The 13,331-nt window shown below is 45.9% G+C and overlaps 1 protein-coding gene across 1 annotated transcript in view; it reads right to left on the reverse strand.

Moving 5' to 3' along the window:
* Positions 1-9,631: 9,631 nt before the first annotated feature.
* LOC144688421 (protein NDRG3-like) overlaps positions 9,632-13,331 on the reverse strand; it is an 87,538-nt gene continuing 83,838 nt past the window's right edge. The window contains exon 16 of the mRNA XM_078554930.1: positions 9,632-11,577. Within this exon, the coding sequence (XP_078411056.1) occupies positions 11,408-11,577 (170 nt within the window). The 3' untranslated portion in view covers positions 9,632-11,407. The remainder of the gene's footprint in view (positions 11,578-13,331) is intronic.

The raw sequence follows: 13,331 nt of genomic DNA on the forward strand, positions 1-13,331 counted from the left end.
TAAGCAATGAACTTTCAAAGAGGCTGGGGCGGGGTAGGGTTGCCAACTGTCATTACATGTCTTCCTGGAGGTTTCATCACATGACTTGCCCCCCCCCCCGGCCATCAGTCAACCAACACATCCATTCTTGTGATGCACTGCCTTCCTAGCCAATTGGAAAACAAAAAGGGACATTACCCAAATTGATGATGCTTGACTGTCAGCCAAACAGTCTTATTTTTGGTCCCGTTTTCAGTATTTTTATATCTGGTGAAGAGAAATGTTCAAAGAAAATGACAAAAAAAAACTCTTATTGTCTCCATGATTTTTCTCCAGGGGCGTCCTGGAGATTGACCTTCAATTCTTGGAGACTCCAGGCCAACCCTGGAGGGTTGGCAACCCGACGTGACACGTGACAAATTTTCACCAATTTGTCACTTGATGCAAATTCACAAATTAGCACATTAACAGCAATTCTTCCTGTCGTTGAGTTGCGAATGGTGTTATATCTCTGTGACCAAGAGTTTCCACTTGGGCTCAATTAGTGATCGGGGTACAAATTGTACCTAAAATTGTTTCTGCCTTTTGCTCAAGTTTCCACTCAAACTAATTTACATATCAGAATCACAGAATCGCATATCGTAAGATCTGTCATGAACCAGAGCAATGGGATACATCATAGCACATAGCTTCTTAAAATATTTTCACGGGCCATTTTTTAACAAAACGTTTGCATTAAAAATATATTGCTTGAGATATAGGGGCTGATACAAGAAGATAAACATTTTTGATGATGGCATCTAGTCCGGTGCTTCTGAGTAACCTGAAATTAAATAGCAGACTTTAAAAAGCACTACCACCATTTAGCAGTTGCACTGATGTACGGTAGTCAGTTTCTTAGTAAAATATAAAAATCAAAACGTTTAAAAGGTGTCCTTTCACGTGAAAAGAAGCATAAGTTATATAAAAAAAAGTTTCTTTGAAAGCTTTGTCGTGGCCACAGTTAGTGAAAACTCACCATGGTGTCGAATTCGATCTGGGCACAGTGGTGGGGGGGATGCAGCTTCTAGCGTATTGTTTTTCAAGCTAGCAAAAGATCATGGGCGTGCACATTGCATTCGCACTTGGATTTCCTCGAACCTACGGCCAATTTTTGGGTAAAGTGTGCTGTAAACTGGGCCTAGTAGAAACTCTAGATCTACAGCCTGGCAGAGGATGAAGGGCCGTCAGTCAGATGTACAGCACTCAAATATCCCACATGCCTTGTGAAGCTGGCTCTTGTACTTTTCGATCAGCCAATTATTTTTGGAAAAGCTGGCAAGCTGTACGTCCAGTCCACAATGAGCATGCAGTGCCCCTTCAGCTACTACTGATAACACAGCCTTGGTACTTCTAATACAAACCCCAGTGCCTGCTGTTATAATGCAGTAGGATGCATGAACAAAGATTCACCCAAAGTGTCAGTGTATGATGCCAAAGGACTGCTCTTGCATTATCCACTGAGGTCAGGCTATATCTGAGGAAGTGCAAGTAGTGCCCATACTGTGTTAGTGGCACACACACCTTGGACCATAAAATTGACCCGTTATATGTAAACAGGGTGCAGTCACGCCAGGATTGTTTCCATCTTTGCCATCCTGTGTTAACCCCACCTGAGTGTGCTAAGACAGTGAAGGGGCTACTCGGCATGCAATTGAGCACGTCAGGTGTATCTACAGCACCTACCGGATACAAGGCTGAAAGCTCCTGCAGTGTCTGAGGGGTAGGTTGCCTAGACTCCTCATCTCAAAATTCAGGATTCTTCACAATAATAGCAATTCCTTTTAAAATTATCTCAGCTTTGTGGGGTGGAAGTGGCAGGGGGGTGGGTGGGGGAGGGTTCAGGCCACTTACCACTGGGGCCAAGGAAACAGGACCTCCCAATGTAGAAAATAAGAACAGCAGAAATAGGAGCGGGGTAGGCCGCTATTCAAGAAGAGAATGGCTGACCTTATACTCTAAGGAGAGAGATGGTGATGTAGTGATAACGTCACTAGACAATAGGCCAGAAGCCCATGTTAATGCTCTGGGGATCTGGATTTGAATCCCACCATGGCAGACGGTGAAATCTGAATTCACTAAAAATCTGCAATTAAAAGACTGAACATATGATGAACATAAACCCATCTGGTTCACTTACACCCCTTTAGGGAAGGAAATCTGCCATCCTTACCTGGTCTGACCTACTTGCGACTCCAGACCCACAGCAATGTGGTTGACTCTTAACTGCCCCTCTGAAATGCCCTAGCAAGCCACTTAGTTCAAGGGCAATTAGGGATGGGCAATAAATGCTGGCCTTGGCCAATGATGCCCACATCCTGTGAACGAATAAAGAAAAAGCCCACTTCTCTCACCCACCCCCTACCTGCATATCTCTTGATTCTCTTTCCTGTCCAAGGAAGGGACAATCTCTTCCTGGCTGCACCTTGTACGATGCAGGAGCCATGTTTGAGGCCAGGCAAGGCTCCATCCGGAGAATCCCAGCAAAGTCTTGCGCTTGATGTATCCAGGTCCGAACCCCATTTCCCAGGTTTTCTGCTGCAGTTACACCAACCCAAAGGTCCAGCCTCTGTACAGATTGTATTGAAATTCTAAAATGGCTGCCATAATGACTGGTTTAAAGTGGGAGTACTCCAAGAAAATCTCAAATTAATTACTAATCCCAGATCCTAAGAAAGGAATATCGAATAATGGAACGTAAAATGTCTGCCAAAAGTATTTGATTTAAAGTGGGGTGTGTGGAAATCATAAAACTGTCAGCTTCAGAATTTGACTCCATTATTGGGGAAATGTAATCTTTGGACTTCAGTGACAGAAGAATTATTGGTGCATGTAAAGGGTGTGGGATCCCAAATTGAGGGAGGTGGTAGCATAATGGTATTGTCACTGGGTTAGTATTCTGGCAGACCCAGGGTAATGTCCCAGGAACCTGGGTTCAAATCCCACCATGGCAGATGGTGAAATTTAAATTCAATTAAAAGTCTGATGATGACCACAAAACCATTGTTGTAAAAACCCTTCTGGTTCACTTATGTCCTTTAGGGAAGGAAATCTGCTGTCCTTACCTGGTCTGGCCTACATGTGACTCCAGACCCACAGCGATGAGGTTGACTCTTAAATGCCCTCTGAACAAGGGCAATTAGGGCTGGGAAATAAATGCTGGCCTAGCCAGTGAACGAATAAAAAAAAAACAATTTGATCAAGCGACCACTGCATCAATTGACTTCCCATTTTTGGTGATTTCCACCTTCTTTCTCAACTCTTCTTGTCTCCTCTCAGTTTACTGCCCTCCTTAATTTCTCCCTAAATCTCTAACTCCATCTAAACTCTCCTATCGTTTTACAGGGCCAACCACCCTTGACCTCGTCACCTCACGCAACCTCGCTACTCCCGTCATCAGACCTGGGTCAGGTGCCTGGGTGACAAACGTGGTAAGTAAATAGGAGTGGCATGGCAATCTGACAGTGGACGATTTGGGTAATATGTCAGGAAAAGAAGGGTCCCTGGGGAACTCAACTACAAACCTACCTCCAGCCTGAGAAATGCCCATTAACCATTACCCTCTATTCCCTGCAACTCAATTTCATAGCACTCATCTCCCCTCTGATTGCTGACTTACATTGGCTCCCAGTTAAGCAGTGCCTTGAGTTGAAAACTCTCAACCTCGCTTTCAATCTCTCCATGGGTTTGCCCCTCACTATCTCTGTGATGTTCTCCAGTCTTATAGCTTTCCAGGCCCTGGCCAAGATCTCTGTGCTCCACCAATTCTGGCCTCTGTATCACTTCCTCTCTTTCTTCCACCTTTGGTGGCCGAGCCTTCAGCTGCCATTGTTCTAATCCAAGCCCTGGAATTCCCTTCCTAAATCTCTGTGGCTCCACCTCATATTCCTCCTTTAAGCCGCTCCTTAAAACCTACCTCTCCAACCAAACTTTTGGTCATCTGGCCTAATGTCTCCTGTATGGCTTGGTGTCAAATTCTGTTTGTTAATGTTTGTAAAGACTTAGGACATTTTTTTTAATGTTAAAGGTGCTATATAAATGCAAGCTGGGGTTAGCACAGGCCCAGCCAATTTCAAGATTGAAAGGCAGAGAGAGAGAGAGAGAGAGAGCTGGGTAAAGCCCTCTGATACCTCTATACGTACACTGGAGAAGTGGTGAACATTTACCTTCTGTTTGTAATGTAACTCACACCAAGTCCCATTCACCCAGCACCCTTGTGCTCACTGACACATATTGCGCTCCCTGTCTGCAACACCTCAGTTTTAAAGTTCTCATCCTTGGTTCCAAATACCTCCCTGGCTTCGTCCCTTCTAATGACCTCCAGCCACCCAAAATATCTCTGCACCTCCAATTCTGGCCCCATCACTTCCCCTTATCATATTTTTAAAATTCATTTACTTCGTTGGCTGGGCCAGTATTTATTGGCCATCCCTAGTTGCCCTTGAGAAGGTGGTGGTGAGCTGCCTTCTTGAACCGCTGCAGTCCATGTGGTGTAGGTACACCCACAGTGCTGTTAGGAAGGGAGTTCCAGAATTTTGACCCAGTGACAGAAAAGGAACAGCGATATATTTCCAAGTCAGGATGGTGAGTGACTTGGAGGGGAACTTGCAGGTGGTGGTGTTCCCATCTATCTGCTGCCCTTGTCCTTCTAGATGGTAGGAGTTGTGGGTTTGGAAGGTGCTGTCGAAGGAGCCTTGGTGAATTCCTGCAGAGGGAGTGAATGTTTTTGGATGCGGTACCAATCAATCTGCTTTGTTCTGGATGGTGTCAAGCTTCTTGAGTGTTGTGGGAGCTGCACTCATCCAGGCAAGTGGGGAGTATTCCATCACACTCCTGACTTGTACCTTGTAGATGGTGGACAGGCTTTGGGGAGTCAGGAGGTGAGTTGTTTATCGCAGGATTCCCAGCCTTTGACATGCTCTTGTAGCCATGGTATTTATATGGCTAGTCCAGTTTAGTTTCTGGTCAATGGTAACCCCCAGGATGTTGATGGTGGGGGATTCAGTGATGGTAATGCCATTGAACATCAAGGGGCGTTGGTTGGATTCTCTCCTGTTGGAGATGGTCATTGCCTGACACTTGTGTGGTGCGAATGTTACTTGCCACTTGTCAGCCCAAGCCTGGATATTGTTCAGGTCTTGCTGCATTTGGACATGGACTGCTTTATTATCTGAGATGTCGTGAATGGTACTGAACATTGTGCAATAATCAGCAAACATCCCCATTTCTAACCTTATGATGGAAGGAAGGTCATTGATGAAGCAGCTGAATTTGGTTGGGCCTACGACACTACCCTGAGGAACTCCTGCAGTGATGTCCTGGAGCTGAGATGACTGACCTCCAACAACCACAACCATCTTCCTTTGTGCTCGGTATGACTCCAACCAGTGGAGAGTTTTCCCCCTGATTCCCTTTGACTCCAGTTTTGCTAGGGTTCCTTGATGCCACACTTAGTCAACTGCAGCCTTGATGTCAAGGGCATTCACTCTCACCTCACCTCGGGAGTTCAGCTCCATGTTGTCCATGTTTGAACCAAGGCTGTAATGAGGTCAGGAGCTGAGTGGCCCTGGCAGAACCCAAACTGGATGTCAGTGAGCAGTTATTGCTAAGCAAGTGCTGCTTGATAGCACTGTTGATGACCCCTTCCATTACCTTACTGATGATCGAGAGTAGACTGATGTGGCGGTAATTATCCCAGTTGGATTGACCTGTTTTTTGTGTACGGGACATACCTGGGCAATTTTCCACATAGTCGGGTAGATGCCAATGTTGTGGCTGTACTGGAACACACTTGCCGGAATATTGTCAGGGCCCATAATACAGTACCTTCAGCCGTTTCTTGATTTCACGTGGAGTGAATCGAATTGGCTGAAGACTGGCATCTGTGATGCTGGGAACCTCTGGAGGAGACCGACATGGATCATCCACTTGGCACCTCTGGCTGAAGGTTGTAGCAAATGCTTCAGCCTTATCTTTTGCACTAATGTCCTGTGCTCCCCCATCATTGGGGATATTTGTGGAGCCTCCTCCTCCAGTGAGTTGTTTAATTGTCTCCCACCATTCATGACTGGATGTGGCAGGACTGCAGAGCTTAAATCTGCTCCGTTGGTTGTGGGATCGCTTAGCCTTGACTATTGTTTGCTGTTTGGCACGCAAGTAGTCCTGTGTTATAGCTTCACCAGGTTGACACCTCATTTTTAAGGCATGCCTGGTGCTGCTCCTGGCATGCCCTCCTGCACTCTTCATTGCACCAGGGTTGATCCCCTGGCTTGATAACGGTAGAGTGGGGGATATTCCGGGCCATGAGGTTACAGATTGTGTTCGAGTACAATTCTGCTGCTGCTGATGGCCCACAGCGCCTCATGGATGCCCAATCTTGAGTTCCGTGAGGGTGACTATGTCTGTTGTTTGACTAGTCTGTGAGACAGCTCTCCCAATTTTGGTACTAGTCCCCAGATGTCAGTAAGGAGGGCTTTGCAGGGTCAACAGGGCCGAATTTGCTGTTGTCATTTCCAGTGCCTAGGTCGATGCCGGGTGGTCCGTCCGGTTTCATTCCTTTTTTGAAACTTTGTCGCAGTTTGATACAACTGAGTTTGTTACAACCAAGCCGTTTCAGAGGACAGTTAAGAGTCAACCACATTGCTGAGGGTATGGAGTCACATGTAGGCCATATCACATAAAGATGGCAGATGAACCAGATGGGTTTTCATAACAATCGACAATGGTTTCATGGTCATTAGACTTTTCATTCCAGACGTCTATTGAATTTAGGTTTCACCACCTGCCGTGGTGGGATTTGAACCTGGGTCCCCAGAGCATTATCCTGGGTCCCCAGAGCATTACCCTAAGCTCTGGGTATTTCCTCTTGAAACCTCTGCATATCTCTCTCTCTTTCCTGTGTTTAGATGCTCAGTCATACCTGTGCTTGCTGACCTACTTTGCCTCCCAGTCAGCAACCTCTTGATTTTAAAATTCACATCCTTGTTGTCAATCCATCCATGGCCTTTGCCCTCCTTATCTCTGTAATCTCTTCCAGCCCCACAGCCCTCGGAGATCTTTGTGCTCCTCTAATTCTGGCCTCGTGTGCATCCCGAGTCATAATTGCTCCACCATTGGTGACTGTGCCTTCAGTTGCCTAGGCCCCAAGCTCTACACCTTCCTACACCTCTCCACCCCTCTACCTCACTTTCCTCCTTTAAGATACTTATGGCCTACCTCTTTGACAAAGCTTTCGGTCAACTGTCCTAATATCACCTTATGCTGCTCAAGGTAAATTTGGTTTGCTAATGCCTGCTGTCGAAGCACTTTGGGACATTTTGCCCCATTGCAATTTCCAATTGCAAATTGTTACTGCAGTATCCACACAACGGCGCCATCTTTTGGCAGCACCAACTAATTAATGAACACAAGAGGGCTCCAAGGCCTTTGTCCAGAGAACATTTCGGAATGGGACCTGCAGGGAAGAAGGGCTTCGCTGAGAAAACACTGGGAACATTTCCTCCAGTCACTTTAGCAGAGCCTTTGGAGTGATAGTCATCTAGTTGGAGAATGACATGCAGCCAAGAGCATGGGGAGTGAAGCAGGAGCAGGAGAAAGGAATAAAATGAAAAAAGTAGATGGCCTTTGAAGCTCCTGTTGGGATTGCAGATGTCTTGCACTGTCCAATATTCAGTGACCTTACAACTTTGGTTAGACTACTTTTCCCCATTAACTGGTGGCTTTTAATTTTAAACGTGTGGATAAGTATCATGTTTCCAAAAGTCTGGAAGCACACCTGCCTGTTCTGACAACAATACTGTGCGATCTGCACAAAATTGTACCCCAAAGCGATTCCATGGTCTAATGTTCCACAGGTGGAACAGTGCTGGTTATATCTGGGGCAGGGGGCAATTAAAATGGGGGATGCTCAAGAGGCCAGAATGAAATGAGCAGATATCTCCCCAGGCCGGAACAGGTCACAGAGGTAGCGAGTGTTGGGGCCATGGAAGCATTTGAAAACAAGGATGACATTTTTAATCGAGGTGTTGCTTGTCTCGGAGCCAACTTAGGTCAGTGAGGGCAGGGGTGATGAGTGAACGGGACTTAGCATGAGTTTGGATACGGGCAGCAGAGTTTTGGGTGATCTCATGCTTACGGAAGGTTGAATGAGAGACCAAACGCAGACTAGGTGACCGCTTTGCAGAACACCTTCAGTCTGTCCGCAAGCATTACCCAGACCTCCCTGTCGCTTGTCATTTCAAACTCCACCCTGCTCTCATGCCCACATGTCTGTCCTTGGCTTGCTGCATTGCTCCAGTGAAGCTCAACGCAAACTGGAGGAACAGCACCTCATCTTCCGACTAGGCACTTTACAGCCTTCCGGACTGAATATTGAGTTCAACAATTTTAGATCATGAACTCTCTCCAACATCCCCACCCCCTTTCTGATCTCCCCCACCTTTTTTTTTCCAATAATTTATATAATTTTTCTATTCCCACCTATTTCCATTATTTTTAAATGTATTTCCATCCATTGTTTTATCTACACCTTTTAGCCTATTTCGATTCCTTCACCCCACCCCCACTAGGGCTATCTGTACTTTGCTTGTCTTGCTTTCTACCCTTAATTAGCACATTCCTGAGATAATATCACCACCTTCAACACCTCTTTGTCCTTTTGTCTGTGACATCTTTTGGTTATCTCCAACTATCACTGGCCCTCTATCGAGCTCTACCTGTCCCACCCCCCCTTAAACCAGCTTATATTTCACTTCTCTTCTATTTTTCCTTAGTTCTGTTGAAGAGTCATACGGACTCGAAACGTTAACCGTGCTCCTCTCCGCAGATGCTGCCAGACCTGCTGAGTTTTTCCAGGTATTTTTATTATGGCTGATTTGTACTTTAGCTCCATCCACTTTCCTTGACGCCGTGTCCTTTGAAACCCTGGGATAGTAAAAATCCATCGATCTCAGATTAAAAATTAATTGAACTAGCATCTGCTGCAATTCGAGGGATAGAGCTTCACACATATACCACCCTTTCTGTATTAAGTGTCTCCTAATAGCTTTCCTGAACGGGGTCTGGCTCTCATTTTAAGGCTATTTTCCCTCGTGCTCCACTCTTTCACCAGAAAATAAAAAATTCTACCTATCCTATCAAGTCCTTTCTAAAATTCTAAATGCCTCAATCAAATCGCCACTTAACCATCTACGTTCTAGGGATTGCAAGCCTCGTTTACGTAATCTCTCCTCATAATCTAACCCTCGGAGCTCTGGTAACATTTTTGGTTAATCTGTGCTGCACTACGTCAAGTCCTGGGCAGTGTCCAGAACTACAGATGTGATCTAACCAGGACTTTGTATAGCTAGAGCAATATTCCTCCTCTTTATGATCCAACCCCCTCCCCGGTTATGAAGTTTAGCATTCTATTAGCATTTTTGATTAACTTTTGCACCCATCACGCATTCAATTGAAAGAATTTGTATGGCATCATTCACACACAAAGAACGAGGCATGGTTTTTGTTGTTTTGCAGGCAAGTGCGGCAGTCAATTTGCACGCAAGATATTTCTATTTTAATAAATGCAATAAGTGAATTCTCGCTGCTTAGAAACACGGACGCCTGGACACAGGAGTCAATTCTAGCCAGAGCTTTGTCTTTATTTCAAAGTCACCACTTTGCTCACCTCTGGGTCTCAGAAAGACATCTACAGTGTCAAATGTCTGTAATTTATTACAACGAACCTGCACACAGACACTACAAGCTTACACGACTAGCTTTTGTGCCTGTAGATTCTTAATTTTTTTTTTAAACTTTTCAAGCTAGTGCTTCAGCCATGAGGAAAACAAACACAAATAAAAGCTGCACAAGAGATGAACACAGACACTGGTCACATGGGGAGTGGGGTCCTGACTTGCTCCTGCTGCGGTCGTCTCACTGTATTGTGAGCAACAAGGCAAAAACGAAAAAAAAAAATCAAACTCAAAATCTCCAACACAGAAAGCGAGGGAAGGTGCAGGAAGAAGCAGAGGGCAAATGAATTAGAATTTAGCATTTAAAGGGGCGTTTACAACTGGAGGGAAGGGAGGGGTATACAAAGGCGTAAATGGGAAAACCTAAGAACAGTCTAAAGCTGTTCCCAATCACAGTATTGTACCATGGCATCAAACTGTGACCAGGCTGTAACCACAGGCTTTGCCCAGGTGGACAGTGTGTTGCGCCAAACAAACAGAAAAATAACCAACACACTCCGACGTAGCTCATTCCAACTCAGAAATGCAGCTCTAAACGTCGAGGGTGGGGGGAGCGGTTTGCATCATGTTGCATTCCTAACAGCTGCCCAACCAGCCTACTGGCAATGCTGAACAATGCAGGGGTTCTATATCTGTCCTTGCGATGGCAAATAATAAAACGGGATCTCAAAGTGCACCAGCAGCTTTTCTGGTTCTACAGCAGAAAGCGCCCCCCCACCCGCCAACGAACAGCAATCAGATTTCTGTTGGTGTTGCCTGAGGCAAGGGGAGCCAGGAACACCAGCAGGACTTGCTGGGCATTCCTGTCGGATCGTTTCATAACCTGCACGGGAACGGGATGAGACCTCGGGTTCCAAAGTCTCACCCAAAGGACGCCCGTGCCTCTCCACAGTGCAGCACTCGCTTGGGATTCTGGGCTGCGGTGTCAATTGAGGTTCGGAATTCAAACCAGTCTCGGGATCCAGACTCTCAATCTACCAACCCAGGGGAAGCGGAAAAAAAAATCTTCTGAAAAGCTAGAAAAAGAACCTTATGGTAGAATTAAAAATAAAAACGGCTGGCTGCCCTGCCCTGAAGAATGTGCTAAAAATACACAAACAGGTCTGGCAGAAGTCGTGGAGAGGGACACAGTTAATGTTTCAAGGCCATGAACAGTTCTGATGAAAGACCATCAAATCTGAAACATTAACTGCTTCTCTCACCTCACAGATACTGCCTGACCTGTTGAGTTTCTCCAGCATCCTGTTTTTATTTCAGATTTCCAGCATCCTCAGCATTTTGCTTTTATCCTGTTGGCTTGTTCCCTTGGTTAGAGCCATGGGGGTTGGGGAGGGGAGAGAACTCTGGCACTGCCCCTTTAAATCCAGGGAAAACGAGTTGCTTTGGTTAACAACACACGGAATTAGGGAACGTAACATTGCGCATTCAAGTACCGCTAAAACGTGAATATTCCAGAAAAATGAAAACATCATCTACTGTGTGTGAGAGCATCAACCACTGAGTCAGGCATGCACTAAAGAGACACAATTAAACAAGGAAACTTGCTCTCCATTGTTGGGTTTCTCCCATTTTCTTTTAAGGCTGCGACTCAGCCAAGTTGACGACCTCTTGAATCAGGAAAAGAAAAGACAAATAAATAAACGACTGAAGTTGCTGTTTTAACAGGAGACCTCCATGGTTTGAGGCCTTCCCTGGGCTGCTTCACTGTTCCCGATGGCTTCAGCCTGGTTGTTGGCAGGTGTCTGATTGCGGGTGGCATCTCCAGATCCCACGCTTGAGGTGGAGGTGGTGCGGGCCCGGGTTAGTCTGGTCATGCCGGCTGCTGGCACTGGGGTGGGCAGAAGGAAGGTGGGGGTGGGGAGAAAAGCGCACACACACACACAAATAACAATTAGAAGGCAAATGTACATCAGTCATCTTAAATCAGTTCTGCTTACAAGCCTGCTGGATCTGTGTTTCCTGGGGAGAACTTCTGAAAAATTGAATCATATACTGGGATGGAAAGGGCTACCAAAAAGTCCAGATATGGGTTTGTCAAGTTACATCCCTGTTCTGAAGCTAAATCGCTCTATCGATTGGAAGCGCCCTCCCTCCTCCATCACTCTGAAAGCACCTGCCCTCCTCCATCGCTCCCATCTCACACCAGCCTAGCTTTCCTCTGACACGTTAGAAAACACCCCGAAAAAGCAAACATTCTTCAATGATTCCACCCCCTCACTCCAGTTCAACTGAGGCAGCTGATTTGGTTGCCAACGGCACTTCAGAAAAAAAAAGCCCTCGATTTTGTCACCCTTGGGGAGGTTTCACAACCCAGTTCAATCCACCCCTTATACCCATTATCCACCCACATGCACTTTTAAAGGAGGGGAACTAGATGTCAATCAGCAATCGGAATCCTGGCTGATTTTATTTCCTCCTTTAGATCAGAGACACACAAACGGCAGCGTCCAGCTCCACCCAGGTCAAAGCGGGCTAACCCAGCTCAGAGACAAACCATGGACTTTCTTGTCCTGCGTGGCTCAGTAGCAAAACACATGGAGCCAATAGTAAACATAACGTGGAACAGTTCAAATAAATAATCTTTAAACGTGTACCAATCCCTCCATGGCCTCGCCCCCCCCTTCCATCTCGGTAACCTACCCCAACCCTCCGGCCTCTCCACTGCGCATTCCCCGCTTTCTTTGTTCCACTGTTGGCGGCTGTGCCTTGAGCTATCTTGACCCCAAGCTCTGGAACTCCCTCTGCAAACCCACCCTGCTCTCATCCTTTTAGATGCTATCAGAAACCTACTTATTTGTCCAGACATTTGATTACCAGTCCTAATGTCCCCCTCTTTGGCTCAATGGTCAGTTTTTGTCCAATTAAGCGTCTTGCGAATTAGGTTGAGATGTTTCACTAGGTTAAAGGTGCTACATGGATATAAGTTGATTCCACACAGAGAGGATACTGATGAAGAATTCTACATAGGAGGATCCACCTGCTTTTTCTTTTTATACATGCTGACAGACCTTTCCAACATTTGCCTTTTACATTTTGTTACAATTCTGCAATTCTTCTCTTTTTACCCAAAGCCCTTTTGACTCGAGGCAGCTAAGGGAGAGCAGAGTGCCAAGAGCCAATGCCGCCCGGCTTCAGAACGACTAAGTCAAAACAGACTGCGGATTGAACAGCGTAGACACTAATGCTCGAAGATGGGATTTCTGTTTTTGTTTCAAAAAAAAACCCAAAAAGAATGCATACATATAATTTTCCTCCATCTCGCTGTGAACATGGTTTCTCCAGGAAACTTCCACTAGTAAACTTGCAAGGTCTGGAAGGAATTTCAGTGAAGAGATCGCAATTCTACTGCACACGGAAAGCCCCACTGCATCATTGGATTCACTCTGCCTGCAATCTGCTGCTGTTGCTGTGGAGAGCGCACATTCCCATGATGCACTGCATCAACAGAGCATGTCAACCTTGCAATGAAAGTCGGGGGTTCGGCAACAGACCATATTTTACCTCACGCTTCGCACAAGCCTGACATGTAAGGGCAACAAACTGAAATGTTTCCTGTATATTTTGCCAGTTCATTCTCTGTAT

Source organism: Cetorhinus maximus, chromosome 13, assembly GCF_964194155.1.
Source record: "Cetorhinus maximus chromosome 13, sCetMax3.hap1.1, whole genome shotgun sequence".
Classification (NCBI taxonomy): Eukaryota; Metazoa; Chordata; class Chondrichthyes; order Lamniformes; family Cetorhinidae; genus Cetorhinus; species Cetorhinus maximus.